This window comes from Eurypyga helias, unplaced genomic scaffold (genome assembly GCF_000690775.1).
Source record: "Eurypyga helias isolate BGI_N326 unplaced genomic scaffold, ASM69077v1 scaffold3694, whole genome shotgun sequence".
NCBI classification, from domain to species: domain Eukaryota; kingdom Metazoa; phylum Chordata; class Aves; order Eurypygiformes; family Eurypygidae; genus Eurypyga; species Eurypyga helias.
This window is the reverse complement of record NW_010245485.1, coordinates 62,386-81,655: the sequence shown is the minus strand read 5'-3', so window position 1 is coordinate 81,655 and position 19,270 is coordinate 62,386. Positions and strand designations below refer to the sequence as shown.

Sequence of the window (19,270 nt, the reverse complement as noted above, 5' to 3'; positions counted from 1 at the left end):
CAGTGTATGGCTAAGGGAGCTGCATTTATTTCACCTGAAGATGACGAGGCTGGTGTATGTGTGCACATGTGTGTGGAAGGCTAAGAGTCAAAAGTTGCAGCAAAAGAAATTACAACTGGAAAGGAGAAGAAAATCCACAATGACACTGACTTAAGTACTGGAACAAGCTGCTCAGGGGCTGTGAATCTCTGTCCTTGAAGGTATTTAAGGCTTGATTGTATGAGGCTCTATCATGTCTCACCAGATTTTGAAGTCAGCCCTGTTTTCAGATGGTCATCAACTGGATCATCTCTAGAGGTCCCTTCCAAGCTAAATTATTCTAGACTCTTACATTTCAATTCCCAAAGCTAATCCTAATACAAGCGTAAAGTAGCCAAAGGACAACTCAATATTCAAGGAATCATAACACATTCCATCTTTCTAAAATTGAGGGTGCCTCAAGGTTTGACAATGAGATGAATCTCTTGCAGTTTTGTATTTTCAATCCAGATTATAGTTGTTAGATATTATATCCACGGAGCCCAAAACTGATTCTAGAACTTTCTATTAAAAAAAATGGCTAAAACTGTAGGCTGTTTAAAAATAATTTTTCCCCGCTGAGAGAACAGAAACTTGGACTGCTCATGAAGTCAGAGATGAGGAAAAAGACCGTGATTAAGCACCCAGGGTGCTAAAGGTAATGGATGTGAAGGCCGTTATGTGAGAGAGACAAACAGGTTGGATACAAAGGAAACTTAAACCTTGCTCTGAATAGGCAACACTTAAGGGCTGCGGTAGGTTACAGATCATCTTCACTTCAGACTAGGGTCTCTGTCCCAGTGCAGCTTCACTACACAGCTTTAATGTATTACTTAACACATTAATGAGAAAAGGACTGTAAATACTTCTCAGATCCTATGCTGCATACGCTACCATTAATTGTTGTGATCTATTTTTTCTTCTTGCCATGAAATTACAGCTTGCATCTCTTACTTGCATTGCAAATCTGTTTCATACTTGTGAGTGAAGTACGTCCTACAGTACTCAGACATTTCAAGCAAAATGGAGCTTACGAAGAGACCAAGGGATCATAAGCACAACCTGGGAGAAGTCAGGAGGTCTGGAGAATAGATCAAAAGCTACTGTTTTGTCTTGCAGTTGCAGTTTATAATTTATTGAAAAATACGGCCAGTATTTTTTATCTCACTCCTCCAATTAAATTCACAGATTTTTTTTTTTTTAACCAGAATCTCCCAAAATTATTTCACTCACTGAAACACGTGCTCTATTGAGCACATAGGTGCCTCAAAATGCATTTATGTATGACACTGGGAACTTCAGTCAAGCATAAAGCACTCTGTGCAAGTTACACACTAATGGATCATATGAAAGATAAACTGGAATTGCTCATAAATCATTCCTCTCTTGAAGCAGATCATCTTCTGGAGAGTGTGGGTGATCTGCAGAGCCTGAAGTTGTGCAGCTAGGTGTTTCACATAACTGCAGAGGGCTATAGGCACCTGAAAGGAGACTACACACGTCAAAACTGCGCTGTTATTCTGCAAATTTTTCTAAACTTCTCAGGCAGTGTTCACACATTAAAGACACCAATACCCTAGCGACCTTTTTCAAAGCTTTTACATATGCAATACTAAATGGATGAGAAAGACAAAACTCTAGGTGCAGATGCACACAGATACCATAAACCACATGGCTAATTCTTGCAAAACGATCTTTGAGCGTAGGGGCCATTGTGGGCTACTCAAGCATATGCACGAAGCATCAATACTGCCTTTGAACTTGTGCACATTCGTATGCAAATGCGATATACAACTGTCTGCACATACTACACAACTTCCATTACTGTACAGTGATACACTATTGACGGGATGTGAGGGGTGGGTTTGTGCTCAGAAGACTGAACCAAGACACAGGAGGTGCAGGCTTAATCCTTGCCCCTTTACAAACGGGCTATGCAACCTCAGGCAAGGCAGACTGACAGCTTTTCAAAGGCACTCAGTACCCCACAGAGCTTTCTGAGGAACTAACAAACGGTCAGGTTTTAAGGAAGCTGAAATATTCATCAGTTTTCACAGACAAAAATGACAAGAACTGAAAATGCTTGGTGCAGAAGTTAAAAAGCAGCTCTCCTCCTTCAGCTACCTATATGAAATCATGTTTGTTGCTGTTGAAAGTTCAGATACAATCCTCCTGCATCAAAGTCATTTATTTTTTAGGGTATTTGTGCACACAATGCTATGCTCTCCTACCCTTCTCCCGTTTTAAGTATGTAATCTTGTAAGCAAGATGGAATAGGTAGGGCCATTTCCCTGAAGCAGGGAAGACTGTTGGCAGTACCCCTTGCAGACTCTAAATATTTTATGTTTATTTACATGATTATTCATCTTTGGTATGATAAAACTCATGTTTAATGACTGTAATATATCACAGATAACTAAGTAGTTCAGATTTGCATTTCCTTGTAAAATTATAATTTTCTGCTTTCATCTTTCATTTGGATATTTTCACAATACTCATTTTTCTTGTGCTTAAACACTAAATTAATTATAATTACATCCAAGACATTTTGATACTGTAATCAAAATTAATTGGAATTAAGTTATTAATCCTAATTATAATAAATTAAATATAGGAAAATGAATTATTTCTTCTAATGCCCTCTTCTATTTCATTAGTTTCTGATTTTCAACAATTTCAGGCTCTCTTTTGAGTATCTTGTCATATCTAAGTTTACCACATAAATTTAACTATACTTTTTAACAGAGTGCCTCGTGTCTCTGTTTACTGGAAAATCTATATGCGATTTTTCTTTTGATATTATTTAATTATTATTCCTGACACAAAACCATGATCATTCTGCAGTACTCTGACTGGACAGAAAAAGAGAAATGGTTAGTATAGCTATAGGCAGAAAAATAACTATTAGCAGTGAAGTTTATGCCATAAAAACATGGCTTTGATGATACTCTACACTAATGATAGTGGTATGCAGATATGAATAAGACATAATTGCACTTAGAGCCCCGCTACACTAGCTACATCATTTAGAAGCAGCATGATATTTTTGACCTAAAATTCTTGTCCAAATGCCTGTAACAGAAAAGCAGGATCTGCTATTCCTCTTTGATACAAAAGTTGAAGAAATAAGAAATTACATAAAGTTGAAAACCTAGCTAAACTCTGTTTATTGTACTACAGTGAAGATTAATACTACTAGGTACTGCAAGGATAGATTTTTGGCAAAGTATTTATTATAAATACCTTTTTCGTTCTTCCCCTTCTTTCCTACAGTGATAATACAGGTCCAATATATAATGAATAATGCCTTTATATTTAAGGGCTTCCTGATGAGACTCGTGGTTCCTGGATTTTATTTCCAGAAGAAACAACACTGCTCATGTTTTCTTGCAAAGAGCATTATTGTCATAAAACATCCTGAGGGTGTAAGTCCTAAGAGATACAAGACATGACTAATTCTCTATTAAAAAGTCCTCTCCAATTTGTAGAAAAAAGGCAGTAGTCTATACTGCAGGACTCTCAATTTTCAGTTAACTTTTCTAGGATTTTCTTTATTTAAACATAACAGACAACTCATGAACTGCACCTTATCAACAAGCTTTAATTCATAAAGATGTCTTAGAAATCAAGTAAACCAAATCCCATCTTTCCCCATTGCTCTTAGTAAGGTCTCCTTTTTCTGATCAACTCAGATTAGTCTCAGAGAAACTATTTTTGTGCCTTATGAAGAAGAGAAAACACTATTTTTCATGACAGTAATTTGCATTCAAAAAACTACGTAGCGGAATACAGCTCACTTGCCCATGGTAAAAAAAATAACATCTCCGGTATTGCTTTCCGTCAAATTGATTTGATTTTCTGAACATGTCATTCTTCACTCACGTAATTACCTTTTGAAATAAATCAGATAAAGTGTTGTCTTTTCCTCCCAACAAATATAAGTTATATGAATAGAATGTTATAGAATTGAAAGTGAACCAATAGGGGCGTTTGGAAAAAAAAAATTCATTCAGTCACTTTCAATACTTCCTTTGTGAATGCTTTCTGAGTTTTTAAATCATAATTTCACAATGCAGTTACAAAGTATTAATTCAACGGGATATTTCAGTTAAAAATCAAAATGTTACAAACCCCAAATGAGGTACTAGTATATACACAAGTTTTGCTCTTATTAAAGAAAAATATTGAAAAACTTAATGAAAATTGTACCGGAGAATTGAGGTAGAAACATCTAGTTTTTATAAAGTTGTTATGTCTGCATATGCCAACTAAACTCAAAAGCTGTGCAAATTTATGCCAGGTGTCAATAAAAGACGTCATGTGGAAATTCCATACTCTTGACACTCCAGTTACAACACAAATTTTTTGCTGGCATTGGGGGGGTGGGGGTGGGGGGAAACAAATAACAGAGTTCTAAATAATAATTTTCTACTCTGATATAAATGAAAAAATGGGTAGACTTCTTTTTAAAAGCATATGCTGCAGTACACTGCAGCTTCCTGCAAGTATTCTGACAGACCTCAAAGGCCAACAGCAAGGAGGTTGAGGAAGCCCTGTAAGGTCAGAACCCACATTAAACAGGAGCAGAACTGGAAGGGACACTTGGGCATATATTAGCCTAAACAAAAGACTTCTTTAGACCTTTTTAACACGTCTGAGAACAGACTTCCTAGAAAATCCCCATCCTTTTTTTCTCCCCCAGAAGTTGTTGACACTGTTATTTTTACGGTTATCACCATCCTATTGCCATTATCTTAATTCTAATATTTTTTCTGCATAGCTGTACTGACACTTCTTCATGTGATATGCTCTTAAGAAAGACAGTGAGACACGAAAGGTGAGGGATGTTTCCTTTTTCTCTTTAAGTAAAGATGACAAACAAACATTGTTCAGTGCACTAACAGAATTCATAGCTTCAGCTTGCTCTTAGAACACTCACCCCAGCAAGTATCCCTCCCTCTCAAAAACTGTAATATAAAAGCCAAGGTGCTTGGCAAGGCAGTGGTAATGGCAATACACTCTTTGGTCAAAAATTCAGTTTGAGATCACATGGAATAAAAACAAGTTCACCAGGCAACTAGCAGGACAAGACTCAAATTTCCACGACAAACACTTAACTCACTGTGTGGCAATACTAAGCAACACAACAGGAGGGAATACCAGTGTAGGAAACTGAATCCCAGCCTGTGAAATAATTTTCATTTTTATATTATAAAATACCAATCAGACAAGAACTTCATCCAGACAGACCATGGTGGGATCTTATTGAGTTATCCTCTCAGTTTAGGCAAGTAATACCAAATTACTCACTTTACTTTCAATTATGCTGATTTACTGTGTATTCCCTCCTCCTTTTAGCAAACCATTTTCTGAATTGTTATTTTGAGAAGAAGCATTTCCTGTGAACAGTTGTCATTAGACTAATTGAAATACTACTGTAGAACTACAATGTAATTGGGATAAGAAAGCACAAGGAAGACTTCTGGATTTAATGCGCAAAACTTCCATTATTATTCTACCATATTTCCAGAGTATTTGGCACTTCAATATATCCAGCAGATAGGATCGTTACTCATTTCCTTTGCTATTGGTCACCAGAAGTTTGTGCTATTAATTTTAATTTTTACAGCACTGTAAGAGCGCAGCCTGATGTTAAATTCTTTTGGATTAAAAATTTCCATTCATTTAGCATCCATTAAAAGGAAACAGAGCATCAAGCTGAAGAGGAACAAGGCTTGCTTTCTAGAAAACCATCAAATTATTCAAAACAGAAATCAAATGGCCATTATTTAAGAAATAAAAGTGTTTAATCTGAAAACCAGAGATATACTATGTTTTGTTTTGCAGTTTCATTTGGCTAATTCATGTCTCTGTGGTTTTCAACTGAAAAGCGAGATAGAACGCGCTGTGTTCTAAAGGTAAGAGGACAAAACTTTTATTTTCTTACCTTTGCATTATAGGGAATATAATGCTTTGATAAGGCTTCAGGAGTGTGCATCCATGTTTTGTCTACAGAAAAGCAAAATAAAAGAAGCACTGAATAGGTCATTCAACTGTTAATTTAACTACTATAGTATCTATCTGGAAAACATCAACAACCCTCATTTTACCCAAATAAGTATCTGTCCGAAGTAGTAATCGGGGCTAGAGGGAAATGCAGCATATCTCACAAGTTCCCAAATATTTACATGGCAGAACCTGGTTACTTCCCTTGGGCGGACTTCCCATTTTAAAAGACTTGATTTACCTTAAGAATTCCAACTCCTACCCCCTCAATATTTCTATTGGTCTAAGGTTGTTGGGTTTCTGCCTCAGACCAGTATTTTCTGCATCCCGTTGTTGTTTAAAGCACCGACTGCATTTTGTGCATTCTATGATGGTTTTTTATGAGGGGGTTTTGATGAATTATCAAGACATTAAAGAGACAAAGGAAATTATTTTGGAAAAATTATCAGAGCAATAACTGATAGACAAAAGCTCTAATCCTACTAATAACAAAACAGAAGCAAGTTGGATTGTGGTAACTGAATCAGAAGACCTTCTTTAACATTTCCTTACATATCCTAAATGAATTTCCATATCTTCCTATAATGGTTTTCACATCACAAGACTCTGCTATTGTCTTACTCTTCCTGCTGCATGTTTCATAAAGTGAAATGATGAGTTCATTAGTTCTCTAACACAGCTTCCCTCCTTTTTATTAGCAGTTTAGAAACCATTTTTAAAAGCTATCATTTGAAACCATTTCAGAAAAAAAAAAAAAGGGAACTACATTTGCCAAAATACTAAATTATTGTATTACCAACTGCATGAGAGAGTCTGTAACACGGAGTATTTCATGCTCCACACATTCGATGTTTATTGGTATTTTGTATCATGAGACTACTCCTGGTTTAATTAGCATGAATTAAAGTCACAAATATAGAACTTTATTGAATTAAATAACAGATTAATAGCTTAAAGCAAAATTCTATCCTTAGATTAGATGCCACAGACAATTCCCTTGGCCTTTAATGGGAGTTGCAGTTATAGCCATTACTTTTTTGTTAGTTAAACATAAGAACAATAAAATTCTGTTCTCTTCAAACTGTTCAAAAGCAAAAGCTGTGACATTCATTAACACTGAACCAATAACTTGAAGTATTTGAATATACAGAAGCAAGAAACCTTAAACAAGATATTCACCACAGTAACAAAATCAAAGCAAAGCAATAGGAAATTTTTTTTCCTTTAAGCAAATTCCATTCTAGATGACAGTAAGGTTCAGGTCCATTACTGAAAAGTGATATCATCACTTCTTAATTAAAGAAGCATGATGTGTCCATTCAGCTGGACCCAGGAGTACAAGGGTGCACTGAAGTGGCTCTTCCTTTCAGTTGTGGCCTGTGATTAGAATACCGGAACCAATAACTGCACTTGCTTCCCAGAATAATTTGAGACCTGAAACCTGTTTTCTACTTTGAGGGCAATACCAAAAGCTGATCTTATCCTCAAGTGAAAAGATCCATCAGTGTGAATTAGGAATGCTAGAATAAAGCCTGTCAACTGAAAGATAACCACAAGCATTGCACTGGAAGTCAGCGCACTGCTGAAGGCCAGATGAGCAGCAGACTGGCAATGGGGCCTGGCTGCAGGTCCCAGAGAGAGGAAGCTGGTGCACAAGGCAGGACTGCTCCCTGCCCCACCATGCCTGTTGCGGAAGAGCAAGACCTGCACAGTGCAAATTTCAACTCTGAAATATGCATTTGTATTCCTAATGTCAGTGTTTTGTTTACCCATTTCTTACTGCTGAAGGCCAGATGAGCAGCAGACTGGCAATGGGGCCTGGCTGCAGGTCCCAGAGAGAGGAAGCTGGTGCACAAGGCAGGACTGCTCCCTGCCCCACCATGCCTGTTGCGGAAGAGCAAGACCTGCACAGTGCAAATTTCAACTCTGAAATATGCATTTGTATTCCTAATGTCAGTGTTTTGTTTACCCATTTCTTACACATCCACTGTTCACCAGTTTCAGCTAGGATAAAATAAAATTAATAAGTAAGTTAAATAAAATGCCCCAAACTAAAACACTGAACCTCTTAAAATAACAACAAAACTCCCAAACCAGTCTCCCATTCACTCTGTGCCTAGTACTAGCACAAACAAGCAACAGGGCTGTAGCTTCTAAAGCAATTTTACAGACAATTAACTACACAGGCACCAGTAAAACTAACTATTCCTTGCAAATATTGACTCCTCCCTTACTCCCATCCCAAACCAGGGCATAAATAAAAATTGGGAGCCAAGTTTGAATTGCTGGTCTTAAGTAAGCAGCTGGTCATCTTACCAATATTATATATACTTAGGTAAAAAACAATTTTAAATGTTTTTGTGAAGTCATCCACTTGCTCACAAACCTCAAACTAACACCATAGCTATTCCAGCTTAAAAAAACAAACACACACACACACCACTGATAGGTGTTTCTGTAACTGTTCGTCCCCTAGTTAGAGGGAAGATAAGGAAATATGGATGGCTACTCTCAGCTCACAAGGAAATCTGTAACTTAGCAGGGTACCAAAAAGATGCCTAGATTCTGCAAGTCTTGTCCCGTTAATTAAAACTGAGTCAGCGAACAGCATTTCCAACATTCAGATGTAGATCCGCAGACACTCTGACATAGGTATTAAAGTTTACCATTGACATTGGAAGCCCACTTTCTACATGTAGGTAATAATAACAGAGTGGTGGCACTTTTGAAAGAACTCTTAACTCTAAACAAAATCAATATGTGGCATAATTCACATTGATAGCAAAGACATGCAAAAAACCATGCAAAATACTACAGGGAAACTTGTTACTGGCATTTCCTTCTCAGTTGGATGCTCTGATTTTGGACTTATGCTCGTATCTTTCACCAGCTGTTTGAAATACTGCTTAGAGTCACTTTCATTTCATAGCAGTTGAAAAACACCAGATTTCAGACATTTTGCATTCCATAAAACAGAAAAATATGAAAAAAGGTATAAAAGAGGTTCTTGTTTAAACACCTGATGGACATGTGGCTTGTAGTTTGCACGATCCCTCACTTTTAAAATTAATTTTAAATGGGTTTTCACAGATTAGTACTTAATTATTCATTCTTAAGCAAAATAAAAAAAAAACACAACACAAAAATAGGAAACCCTACAGTGAAGATCACATTTCATATAATTATTTTATTATATAGCATCAAGAGTTCTAGACACTTGATAAATAAATAAAACAGCAAGTCCTAAAGCAAGGGCCAGAAGCCTAGACAAAACCAGAACTGACAACGGCGTGCATCTAACATAGCAGTAGTAAGAAGTGGAGAGAGACTTGGGCTATCACACGGAATCAAAGCTACCGTTACTTTAGATCTTGTCTGAAGCTCCTAATCTAGGTTGTGTCAGCATTTACATTAAACTTTAAGTGCCTAGTTATTTTTTGAGAATTTTAAGTTTGAGCCACCTAGAGTCCATTAAAATCTAAGCAGAGTTCAGCATCAATGAGTACAAGAGATTCTAAGAGGTAAAAGCCTAAGTATGTGGTGGCTTTGCCAAAGATACTGGAATTGCTTGGGAGAAAAAAAATGGGAAAAAGGATCACTGTTCAGAATTCTAGGGCACAGGGTAAGCCCCTGCTTAAAGAGAGTTAGTAATCCTGCAGCCTGTACACACCACCTCCCCACGTGCACGGCATGCTAACTGAGCAGCACTGGATTTGAGAGCCCCTGTAGCAGCAGCACAGCATCCCGTCTAGGTTTTAACATAATTTGACTTGGGTAAGAGCTCTGGTTTTCCTCCCTGCCAGCATACACTAGTCAGCTAAAGGCAGTGGGAAAGCTGCATAAATTCCTATCAGGAAGAGCCAGGATTAGACAGAATTGCAAGGGTGGAAGCCGGGGGGGGTCATGGGCAGAGGATTAACTGTGCTCAGAATTGAGACCACTCCTTTCTTGTGCCCCTTGAATTTCACCATCCCCTTTCCATTGTAAAGGACAGATTCCTTCACAATCTGCATTTCACAACACACGTGTGGCCATCACACATTCTGCGAGCATGGCTGTGTGAGCCACTTCAGAGGCCTCAGCAGTGTTGGGAGAGCCAGGGAGGAGGAACGTGCTGACAAATCACATGCTGAAGTCAACAGACTTGGGAACTTCATAAACTATCCAAAACAACTGTGCTGCACTTAGCGGAGGATGACATGAGGTTAGATAACAGCACAGCTGACCATTTATCTACCAAAGAGAGAAGCAATAACAGTGCCAAGAAATTGCTCTCCCTTTGAGATTAATTTCTCCACACGTTACTGCCCACAGATTTTCTGGAATGGATTTAGCAGAGAGGCACTGCTTTGCCATTTAGAAAATAGTTCATCAATGTTCAACAGTGCAAGTTCAGTTAACTGCTTCCCCAAGCCCCACTCTCGTCATTAATTCATGAATGCTCAAAGTGGCTCTACTTAACTACATTTCCAAAGCGTTTATCAAAGCATGTGAGACCGAGTGACTGTTCCCTTAAATGTGATGAACAGAGAAAGACTCTGAGTTTAACGGGTTTTTTTTAGTGGCACAGTGAAAATACAATCATTTCTAGAAAGTAAAAACTTAAAGCCTTTATTCTTTACTGAATCAAGATCTCTCTGACATCAATAGATGTCTTCCATGCTAACAGAAGAGAAGTAGTCTTGTAACAGTCTTTCCTTCATGCTTTACAAAACTTGTTATGGAAAGAAAGATCTAATCTGACAATCAGCCTCCTAGCAGTCTCCTGAAGAAGAGAGCATCCCGCAAGATCAGTTCTACATCTAAGTACTAATGCTTCAAGGAAGAAATAGCTTATTTGCTTCATTGTGTGTGTATATATGTATCTACAGCTTTCACTTTTCCTATTTTTTTATAAAGAAAGAAAACCTTCTCAATGAGACATACAAGAATTATCACCCTGTTTAATCATTTCCTTGATCCTGCACTGCAACAGAAACAAGCAGGTTCTCACAAACCTCACTCATGCTAGTCAGACATGGTAGAATCTGCCTTCTTGACTACTGCAGGCAGTGAGTGAACTGATACGCTCGCTGAGCCATGTGACTTAATGTTCTTACTATCTGAATGCAATACCAAAACACTACGAACCAACAAAAATCAACCAATATTCTTCTTCAATTTAGCTACAGTCTTCGTTCCAACTACCTTCTAGAGGAATGACTGAGTACAATCTGTGTGTCAAATAGCAGTAATTTATGAAACTTATTACCAGGTTACTATGATTAAGTAATTGAAATTATAAGTCAGATTCTGCCCTAAGCACATATAGGCAAATGCCCATCAATATACATAATTGAAAAATAATTACTTTTGTTGTTTCTTTTTCTTTTGGCAAACACATAATGTTCTTTGGAGGCATATTTATTCTTCACCAAGACAATGAAGCTGTATCTCCCTAGAACAGGCTGAGCTTTGCGGAATACTTAGCCTCTCTGTGTCCTTCTCTCATATTATTTAGAACTTTATGAATGGTTTTTAACAGCTGATTACTAAAACAGTGAAATGATACAGAATGCGGGGTTGGCATAGTTACAAAACAAAACAAAACATTCTAGTACTTGCATTTCCTCAAATACTAACACTCACTGCAAAACCTACACATTTAATACCATGTATTTTCAAGGTATGGATGCTAGGACGTAGGTTTTGACAAGAAAAGAAAATAGGATCAAAATTACATTAATGCTACTAACCAGTGATTAGCAAATGTTTGCTTTTGCACTTCTAATGTGTTGATGTTAACAGCTTTTCACAAGTTCAGGTTCCTAAATTAAGGGGAAAAAACCCAAGAAAAACACTCTGAGCTATTTAGCCTGTACCTCTCATATCTTCCTGACACCTGAAGAGCCACACTGTGTCTTTCCAGCTGAAGCTGAAAAAGATTACTGGAATGGCATCATTTATTTTAAGTGATCACATTTTCAAAAGTTTTCACTAGGAAGTATGTACACATCAAACCTCCAAGTCCACCTTTCACATCTGGAGTCAGAGTTGAACTATTCCAGTATAACTACAAATAAATCTGGAAAAGTATCAATTAAGCTTGTCAAAAAGAGTTAACAAGGGAAGTGTTTGAAGAATTTCAAGCAAAGTAAGAAGATTACATGTGTCAGTTTGGTAGGGCAAAACAAAGGAAAAGGAAAAGAAATTGGAATCTTAATAAATTTTAAATAGAAATTTAATTTTTCTACTTCAGAAAGATTAAAATAATGTCATAGAAAAGTTTAATTGGAACTTTTCTTGAAAAAATGCCAATAAACTGGAAAGAGAAGAAGGGAGAGCAGCAACAACCATTCAGAACAGCTAAAAGGTACATATCTGTAGCTCCCTGTACCTAAGGTGCATCCTTTTATGTACCTAAACAATTTGATTTCACAAAATAGTATTTTCCCAAGTGACATATTTTGGATGTTCTTTGCGATTATCCAACTGCATTATAAGACAAAGGCCTACAAAAAGAAGCAGTCATTGCAATTCCTATCAAGGTATGGTTTGTACAGCACCAAATTTATTTCACGCAGAATAATACATCACATTAGTCGTTCATCCAGGTAACTAGCAGTGTACTTATGTAGGTTGTGACACATTTAGGTTGCAGCTTGAGGAGGTTACTTGCAATAGTACACTTGGTCAAGAACTCTACATTATACACTAGTAACAACTTACATGAAGAAGTTATTAGCTTGTAGAGCTCAAAAGATAAGCTTGTCAGACTGCTGTGAAAATCATTTAACACTGTATATTAGGCTGTATAAATTTTAATAGGATAAAAACCAAAAAGCTTAAAACTCTTTCAATATTGTTCCCATTTTAAAGTCAGTATTTAGTGTGTTATGGTTAAGCAGTGTGCTTGTATTATTAAAAGGAGCTCCTTAGGTTTTGCAGAAGCAAACAACAGTTATTGCATGATCATTGTTAACTTGCCTAGAATAGTCCTTAAAGCAGCCAATAGATAGGATGATTTCTGCAATACCTTTCTGAAGATAATGCAGATAAAACAGCCAACAGGAAATTATCTTCCTATTCCCAACAGAAAGAAAAGAAAAACTAGGCTTATCTATGCAGACCCAACGTGAATCCTATGGAGAAAGTTTCCAAAGCATACTCATCATTTGTAGCTATGCGTCCTCTAATGACATAATGTAATCATTTACTTCCTGAACAATTAGACCTCTTCCTTCTGCTTTCAAAATATAAATACATATACAGTTGCATACAAGTGCATGCAAACACACACACGTTGCAGGCCTAGATGCTTCCTTGTCCCACCAACAGAAGACTGTTTGATCCTTGTTAAATTAAGGTAGTAATCCTTCGACTCTCTTTGTTGGCATTCTTGAAAGGCTACCTCCACAGCCTAATGGGAACAGACAATAATAGTACAAACAATACCTAAAAAAACCATTCAGTTACCAATCCAAAAAAGGGACTTGGTCACTGAATATTGGTTTTCCACATGACCCTGCATTTCAAAACCTAAGGAGCAATATTTGGAAAAATCAAAACCTCTTTGTGGAGGTACTATAAAAGTATTAAAATAACTGATTTTTGTGTCGAGTGAGACAAACAGAATACAGAGATATTTGGTATACAAAAAAGCACTCTTTCTTCCTCCCAAACTTTGCTCTTGAAAAAATTCTTAAAAAAAACCCCACAAACATTAAGCATCAGCTATTTTGGGGCGGGGGCTGAGGATAAGATTAAGACCTGGAAAGTGGTGAGTGGTCTCGTGAAAGGACAAAGTACACTCACAAGACTATCTGAACACTACAGTATGGAAGATTGTGACCACTGATACGCCTTTAAAGTATATGAGTATCTACTCTATTTTTTTTTTTATCGTTATTATTAATGGAGAAGTCCAGGACACAATAGCCTGTTTAAATCACTGATTTGAAATACAGAATACATTCTCTGACGAATGAAAAGTATTTACTGTAAGTCTATACTTATCCCCTTCACCCATTTAGGGCTTCACCTGTTGTGCACTCATTTAGAAAAATAAATATAAATTACAACGTTTACCGTCTTTGAAATGCAACATAAATTTACAATAAAAATAAAGATCTACCCATTCACATAAAATAGCACCCTATAACTTATGACTGCATTCTTTCATGTGTCAAACCCTGCCCATTAAATGTATCTGCCTACACTTTCATAAATGAGACTCATAAAAAGCCATTGCACAGAGAAGTTATTGCAGAAACTTATGATTTATGACAGGCAATTACTTCAATATTTAGCATTAAGAATACCATCTACATCTCATGGGCTGATAATGTGGCACCAATTACCAACCTATGAACTTCTATCATATGGGAAAAACACATTAGAAAATTCAGATTCCCACATACAACAGCAGCCTTGGCACTGAACTCTGTGCCATATGTAAACTAAGGCTGACATTCCAACCTCTCCATGGCAGGGGGGTTGGAACTAGATGATCTTTAAGGTCCCTTCCAACCCAAACCATTCTGTGATTCTATGACTTATTCTGGGGTGAAGGAGGACCACTAGGGTCTAATAAAGAATGAAGTAAATTCAGCTGTGATTTACCCCCTCCACAACCTCACTGAATTCCACTGGCTTTAACACATTGTAATTTAGGCCTAAATTTAGCCAAAGTAGGCATACATACCTACATTTTTAGCACTTTGAGACACAAAGTTTCACCCTTTTACTCCCAGAAGGTTTGTATTACAGTCATTCCATATTTAGAAATGCCTCTGTCTAGGAGGAACAGTAGTTTTCTTTCACATTTCTGATGAGCCAAAAGTCAACAAATACTAGTTAATTTTTGTTTAGTTATGTGCACCAGGTTCTTATACTAATGACTTTGAATGAAAAGCCAGAGAATCAGCAAAACATGCCAAACTCATATGGGAGAGGCACCTCCATTCAATAAAAAAATAACCAAATGAAAACAAAACCCCCATAGTTAATGCTTTCTGTTTTGTGTACAGACATTACCTGTCACATGATGACATATAAATGAAGGACAAATAGGAAATTGTTTAGTTACTAATACACTACTACTGAGGATAATTTACATGAAGATGAAGCATTTACAGAAACCTTTAGGAGGTTAATAACCCTAAACTACTTAAAAGAGACTGAAATTATAAAGATGCAAACACATTTCTAGAATAACTGACTTGGATATGCACTAGAGACTTTCTGCACTACGACATTTCTAATTCAGCATGACCTAAAAGAAAAATTAGGAGGAACCTTCATAAATCATGACCCAAATCTTGATCACATACAAAAGCAAGCTCCTGACACTGTGACAGATACATAAACATTTTCACAAGCTTGGTCGTAATAACAAAGCAGCAAGAACATACATAATGTTGTTCTTTAATTTGTTTTTCTGGGAGAAGCAAACAGATCCTTAAAAAAAAGATAATCTATATAAACTACTTCAATAGAGTATGTTTCTCTTAGTGATCAAGGAAAGGATAACATACATAGTTGGTAGTCCCACCAACCTCTACTGAAGTCAACAAAAAAGCTGTTTTATTTTGAAACAGGTACTATGTTTTTTCACATTATAACATGCAACTTCAGCAGGTGCTGATAGCAGTTTTAAACCCACGAACTATCCTTTTCATGTCAGTACTGTTTAATCAAGTTCGTTTCTCTGTTATGTGAGCTCATGGCTAACTGATGAGAATAGATATTACAACTTGGACTGCACAAAGATTCCATTTATTTAGGATTGCCTGTGTACATACTTCTAGAAACAAGCTGAACTTACTTAAACTTCACCTTTTCTTATGTTTTTCATTGTCATTATTAGGATGAAAGATGAACAGATTAATTCTATTCATATTCAAGTGGAAATTTAAGTATATCAAATAAGCCTTCAATTAAAATTACTATCAGCCAAATAAAAATAAATTCAACTAAAACAGAAACCTAAAATGTCCAGGTTAGAAGTTCTGATTTGTGCAACATCTCTGGAATCCGACAGGCAATGGCTGTACCAGCTGTTTTTCAGGTCAGAGCACCCAGCACACCTTGTCAGCGGAAGTGGCTGTTTCATGCCCAAATCATGGCTCTAAAAATAAACTCTCACCAAGTGCTTGCACTTTGAAGGAAAGTTCTGCTGCTCCAATCAGGTGATGGAGCAAGAACCAAGCTTTTCAGTGAGTACAGCACAGTCAGAATTATTCTAGTCACCAGCTTACCTGGTTCAAGAAAGTAAGGAGCTATGGCGCTAGGTACTATGTTCTGCGTGTGCTTCGTACTGAAAGGCTAGTGTAGACTGATCATGGGAATGAGGATTAGAAGACACGTTCTGTAAGTCTGCACAGTTCAGATAACATCTGACTGCTGTAGAAGTACCACTTATATCTGTTTAAATGCCCCTCACAATCCTATATATTTGAGACTGCTCTTTATGTGGCTCCAAGGTAACAGACTGATGCAAACCTGTCATTAGCACAAACCCTTCCAGCACAGCCACCAAGAGACTAATTTGGGTTTAGAGAGAATGGCTAGGGAACTCCCAGCAATCACATAGTCAATTCTTCAAAATATCCATGCTCTTGTGTGAGCAGAAGACACCGGCAAACAACCCCACCAAACACAAGCATGGAAATGGTTGTAGCTGAGGTCTGGAATAAAACCAGTAAATAGAATAAGGGAAGTTCAGCAATGGAAGCTGTTTGAAGCTGGTCTTAAATGCAGTTATTAGACATGAACATTGATACAACCAAGCTTTTCTGAACATTATTGGCACAAAAAATACCTAATTTTCACTTAATCTTGTGTCCTCGTTTGAGGCAAGAACAAGCTGCTTTTCTTCACCGTGCTGTCAGCCGGCCCAGAGCAGCTGAGGGAGTGTTTCATTCCATGGTACGTCAGGATCAGTGGGGGTCAGTGCAAACTACATCTGTTGACATATGGTATTTCGATCCATCTGCTTTAACCAATAAATGTACTAGACACAGGAGGATGCAACAATGCTATCATTTCGTGTTGGTGTACGGTATGGCAGGTTCCTTTTATTTACAGCTTTGATACTGATACCAAAGCAGGAATTCTTGTTACATAAACAAAACATTTACACTTAATCCAATTCATTTTACAGCTAGGTATTAAAGCAGGGGCTTTAGCTCAGTATGTATCACACTTAAGGATCTTTAGAACAAAACATGTAAAATAAAGAAATTAGACAAACTGAGTATTTTCTGTATTACAAATAGCAACAAAGCTGTTGATAAAAAAAGTTGCACCTCTAATGCTCCATCTAAAAGAACACTATGTTAATCATAAAGAGACCATGAAAAGAGAATAAGCAAGCCCAAAAAGCAACACAGATAACTGAATATTTAGGGGTTTGATATTCTTTTGGAAAGCACACCATTTCACATTGCTACATATTCACACTAGCTTCTTAAAGCTAAAAGATATTCTGCTGCATGAGATATTTCAAGTATATTAAATATAGTTTTCTAAAATAGCTTCTCCAAGAATAAGAACCCAATGGATATATATATAATAAATACAGAAGTCACTAACTCTTTAGAGGTTCTAAAACTCTCCACAGCACATCCTTTGGTGTATGCAGGGAAAAAAAGATAAACAGAAGTGTGTGTATTTCATATAGATGTGTGTGTACACATATACATGTATATATAGGCACACATCTCAATAAAAGAAAATATTATGAAATTCAACACAAGCCTTACCATCCAGAAAGGTCTGTAACTATCAATCAAGGATACTTTGCTCTGTACATTTTACAGAAGGCTACCCATTTCTACCTAGTTAATTAGGCACAATTATTCCTAAGAACTTATTTATATAACTCTTGATGCTCAAAAGAATTTACACAGGGTATTTATGTCTCACATGGAACATACGCTAAATTACTTACCTTTCTTCCTGCTAAAAGCACGATTCATGTTGAAAAATCTATCCAGTCAATGATGTTCCTAGGTTTGTGGTTTTTTCCCCCCACTTTAACCTGCAGAACAATACACAAAAAACCAGAACAGGCCATTATTTTACTTGAAGTTAGCTCAATATCTTCATATTAAAGACAATGCAAATGACTACATATTCTGAAGTAATTCAGAGAAATAAAAGGGAGATGGGCTTTGCTGAGGAGGAAATTGCAGAACTGAGATTGCAGACAGATTCAAATGCAGAGTGGTACTTAATACAGAAACACATTTTAAAGCTTTCCGTGAAGGTCTTCTCACTGACATTCCCGAGACACCAGGCAGATGGTATTATACATATACACGAAGACAAACACTACACACAAATAGGTTAGAATGAAAGCTTTAAAATGAATTCTGACTACAAGACTCCATAAAAACATTCAGTTCACATTTGCACTGCTCTCTTTTGTGTCATTTAGGTTGTCAGATGATTGCAAGCTATGCTTTCATCTTCATGTGGGCTTGACATTTAAAAAAACAAATTAAAACATCAGAAGATATAATATCGAAGACACATCTTCACACAGGGATTTGACAATGAAAAAGTTGCATTCTATCAGTGCAACTACCTTCTTGCTCCAATTACAACTGACAGTACAGTAATGTCTGTATTTTCTTCACTTAATCACACTGATACACTCTTAAATTCTTAAGTTTTGATTCACAGTATTATTTCAGAATTTTGTTCTTTCCTAATATTTTGCAGCCAGAAAAAATAATATCCAATACATCCAACACTGTACAAACCCATCCCATTTTATAATACAGAGATTTTTCTTTTTCCACCATATGTAAAGATACTCCCAATACTTCTTTCCATTCTGTTCAGGTCTTCCAGCCAAAATCAAACCACTGCCCTTCCTCTTTCTCTGCTCTCACAACAGTCCAGTCAAACAAGGTGGAAAAGGAGGAAAAAAGAAATGTTTAATTAAAAAAAAAAAGAAAAGAAAACTGAAGGACTTGGTATCAGACTATCTTTGAAATCAGTTAGAACATTACCTTTGCTTCGAATAAAAAAAGACAGATAATATTTCAAATATCAGCATCAAAATGACTAAATAGTCCATCTGTTTTGTGCAGCTCATGAACACTTTTTCTGGTGTTTGCCCCTCTTTTCCAAATAATTAAGTTCAAAACCAATTAAACCAATTATATCCCAATTTCCATGTAGACGGTGGATATGTTTCAGATTAGAACATAGGCAATTACAGCTAAAAAGCACGACTATTTTATTTTCAAATAAT

At 36.7% G+C, this 19,270-nt stretch overlaps 1 protein-coding gene across 2 annotated transcripts in view; it reads right to left on the bottom strand.

The window, feature by feature from the left end:
- The window catches only part of GULP1 (GULP, engulfment adaptor PTB domain containing 1), a 76,838-nt gene extending 58,792 nt beyond the window's left edge, over positions 1-18,046 (bottom strand). The window contains exons 1-2 of one of the 2 annotated variants that reach the window (XM_010150076.1): positions 17,957-18,046; positions 5,966-6,027 (exon numbers count right to left, since the gene is read on the bottom strand). In XM_010150076.1, the coding sequence (XP_010148378.1) occupies positions 5,966-6,027; positions 17,957-17,984 (90 nt within the window). In that variant the 5' untranslated portion in view covers positions 17,985-18,046. Of the gene's footprint in view, positions 1-5,965; positions 6,028-17,956 lie in introns of those variants that run through there. The other variant, XM_010150077.1, reaches the window with a different exon arrangement.
- Between the last annotated feature and the right edge of the window lie 1,224 nt (positions 18,047-19,270).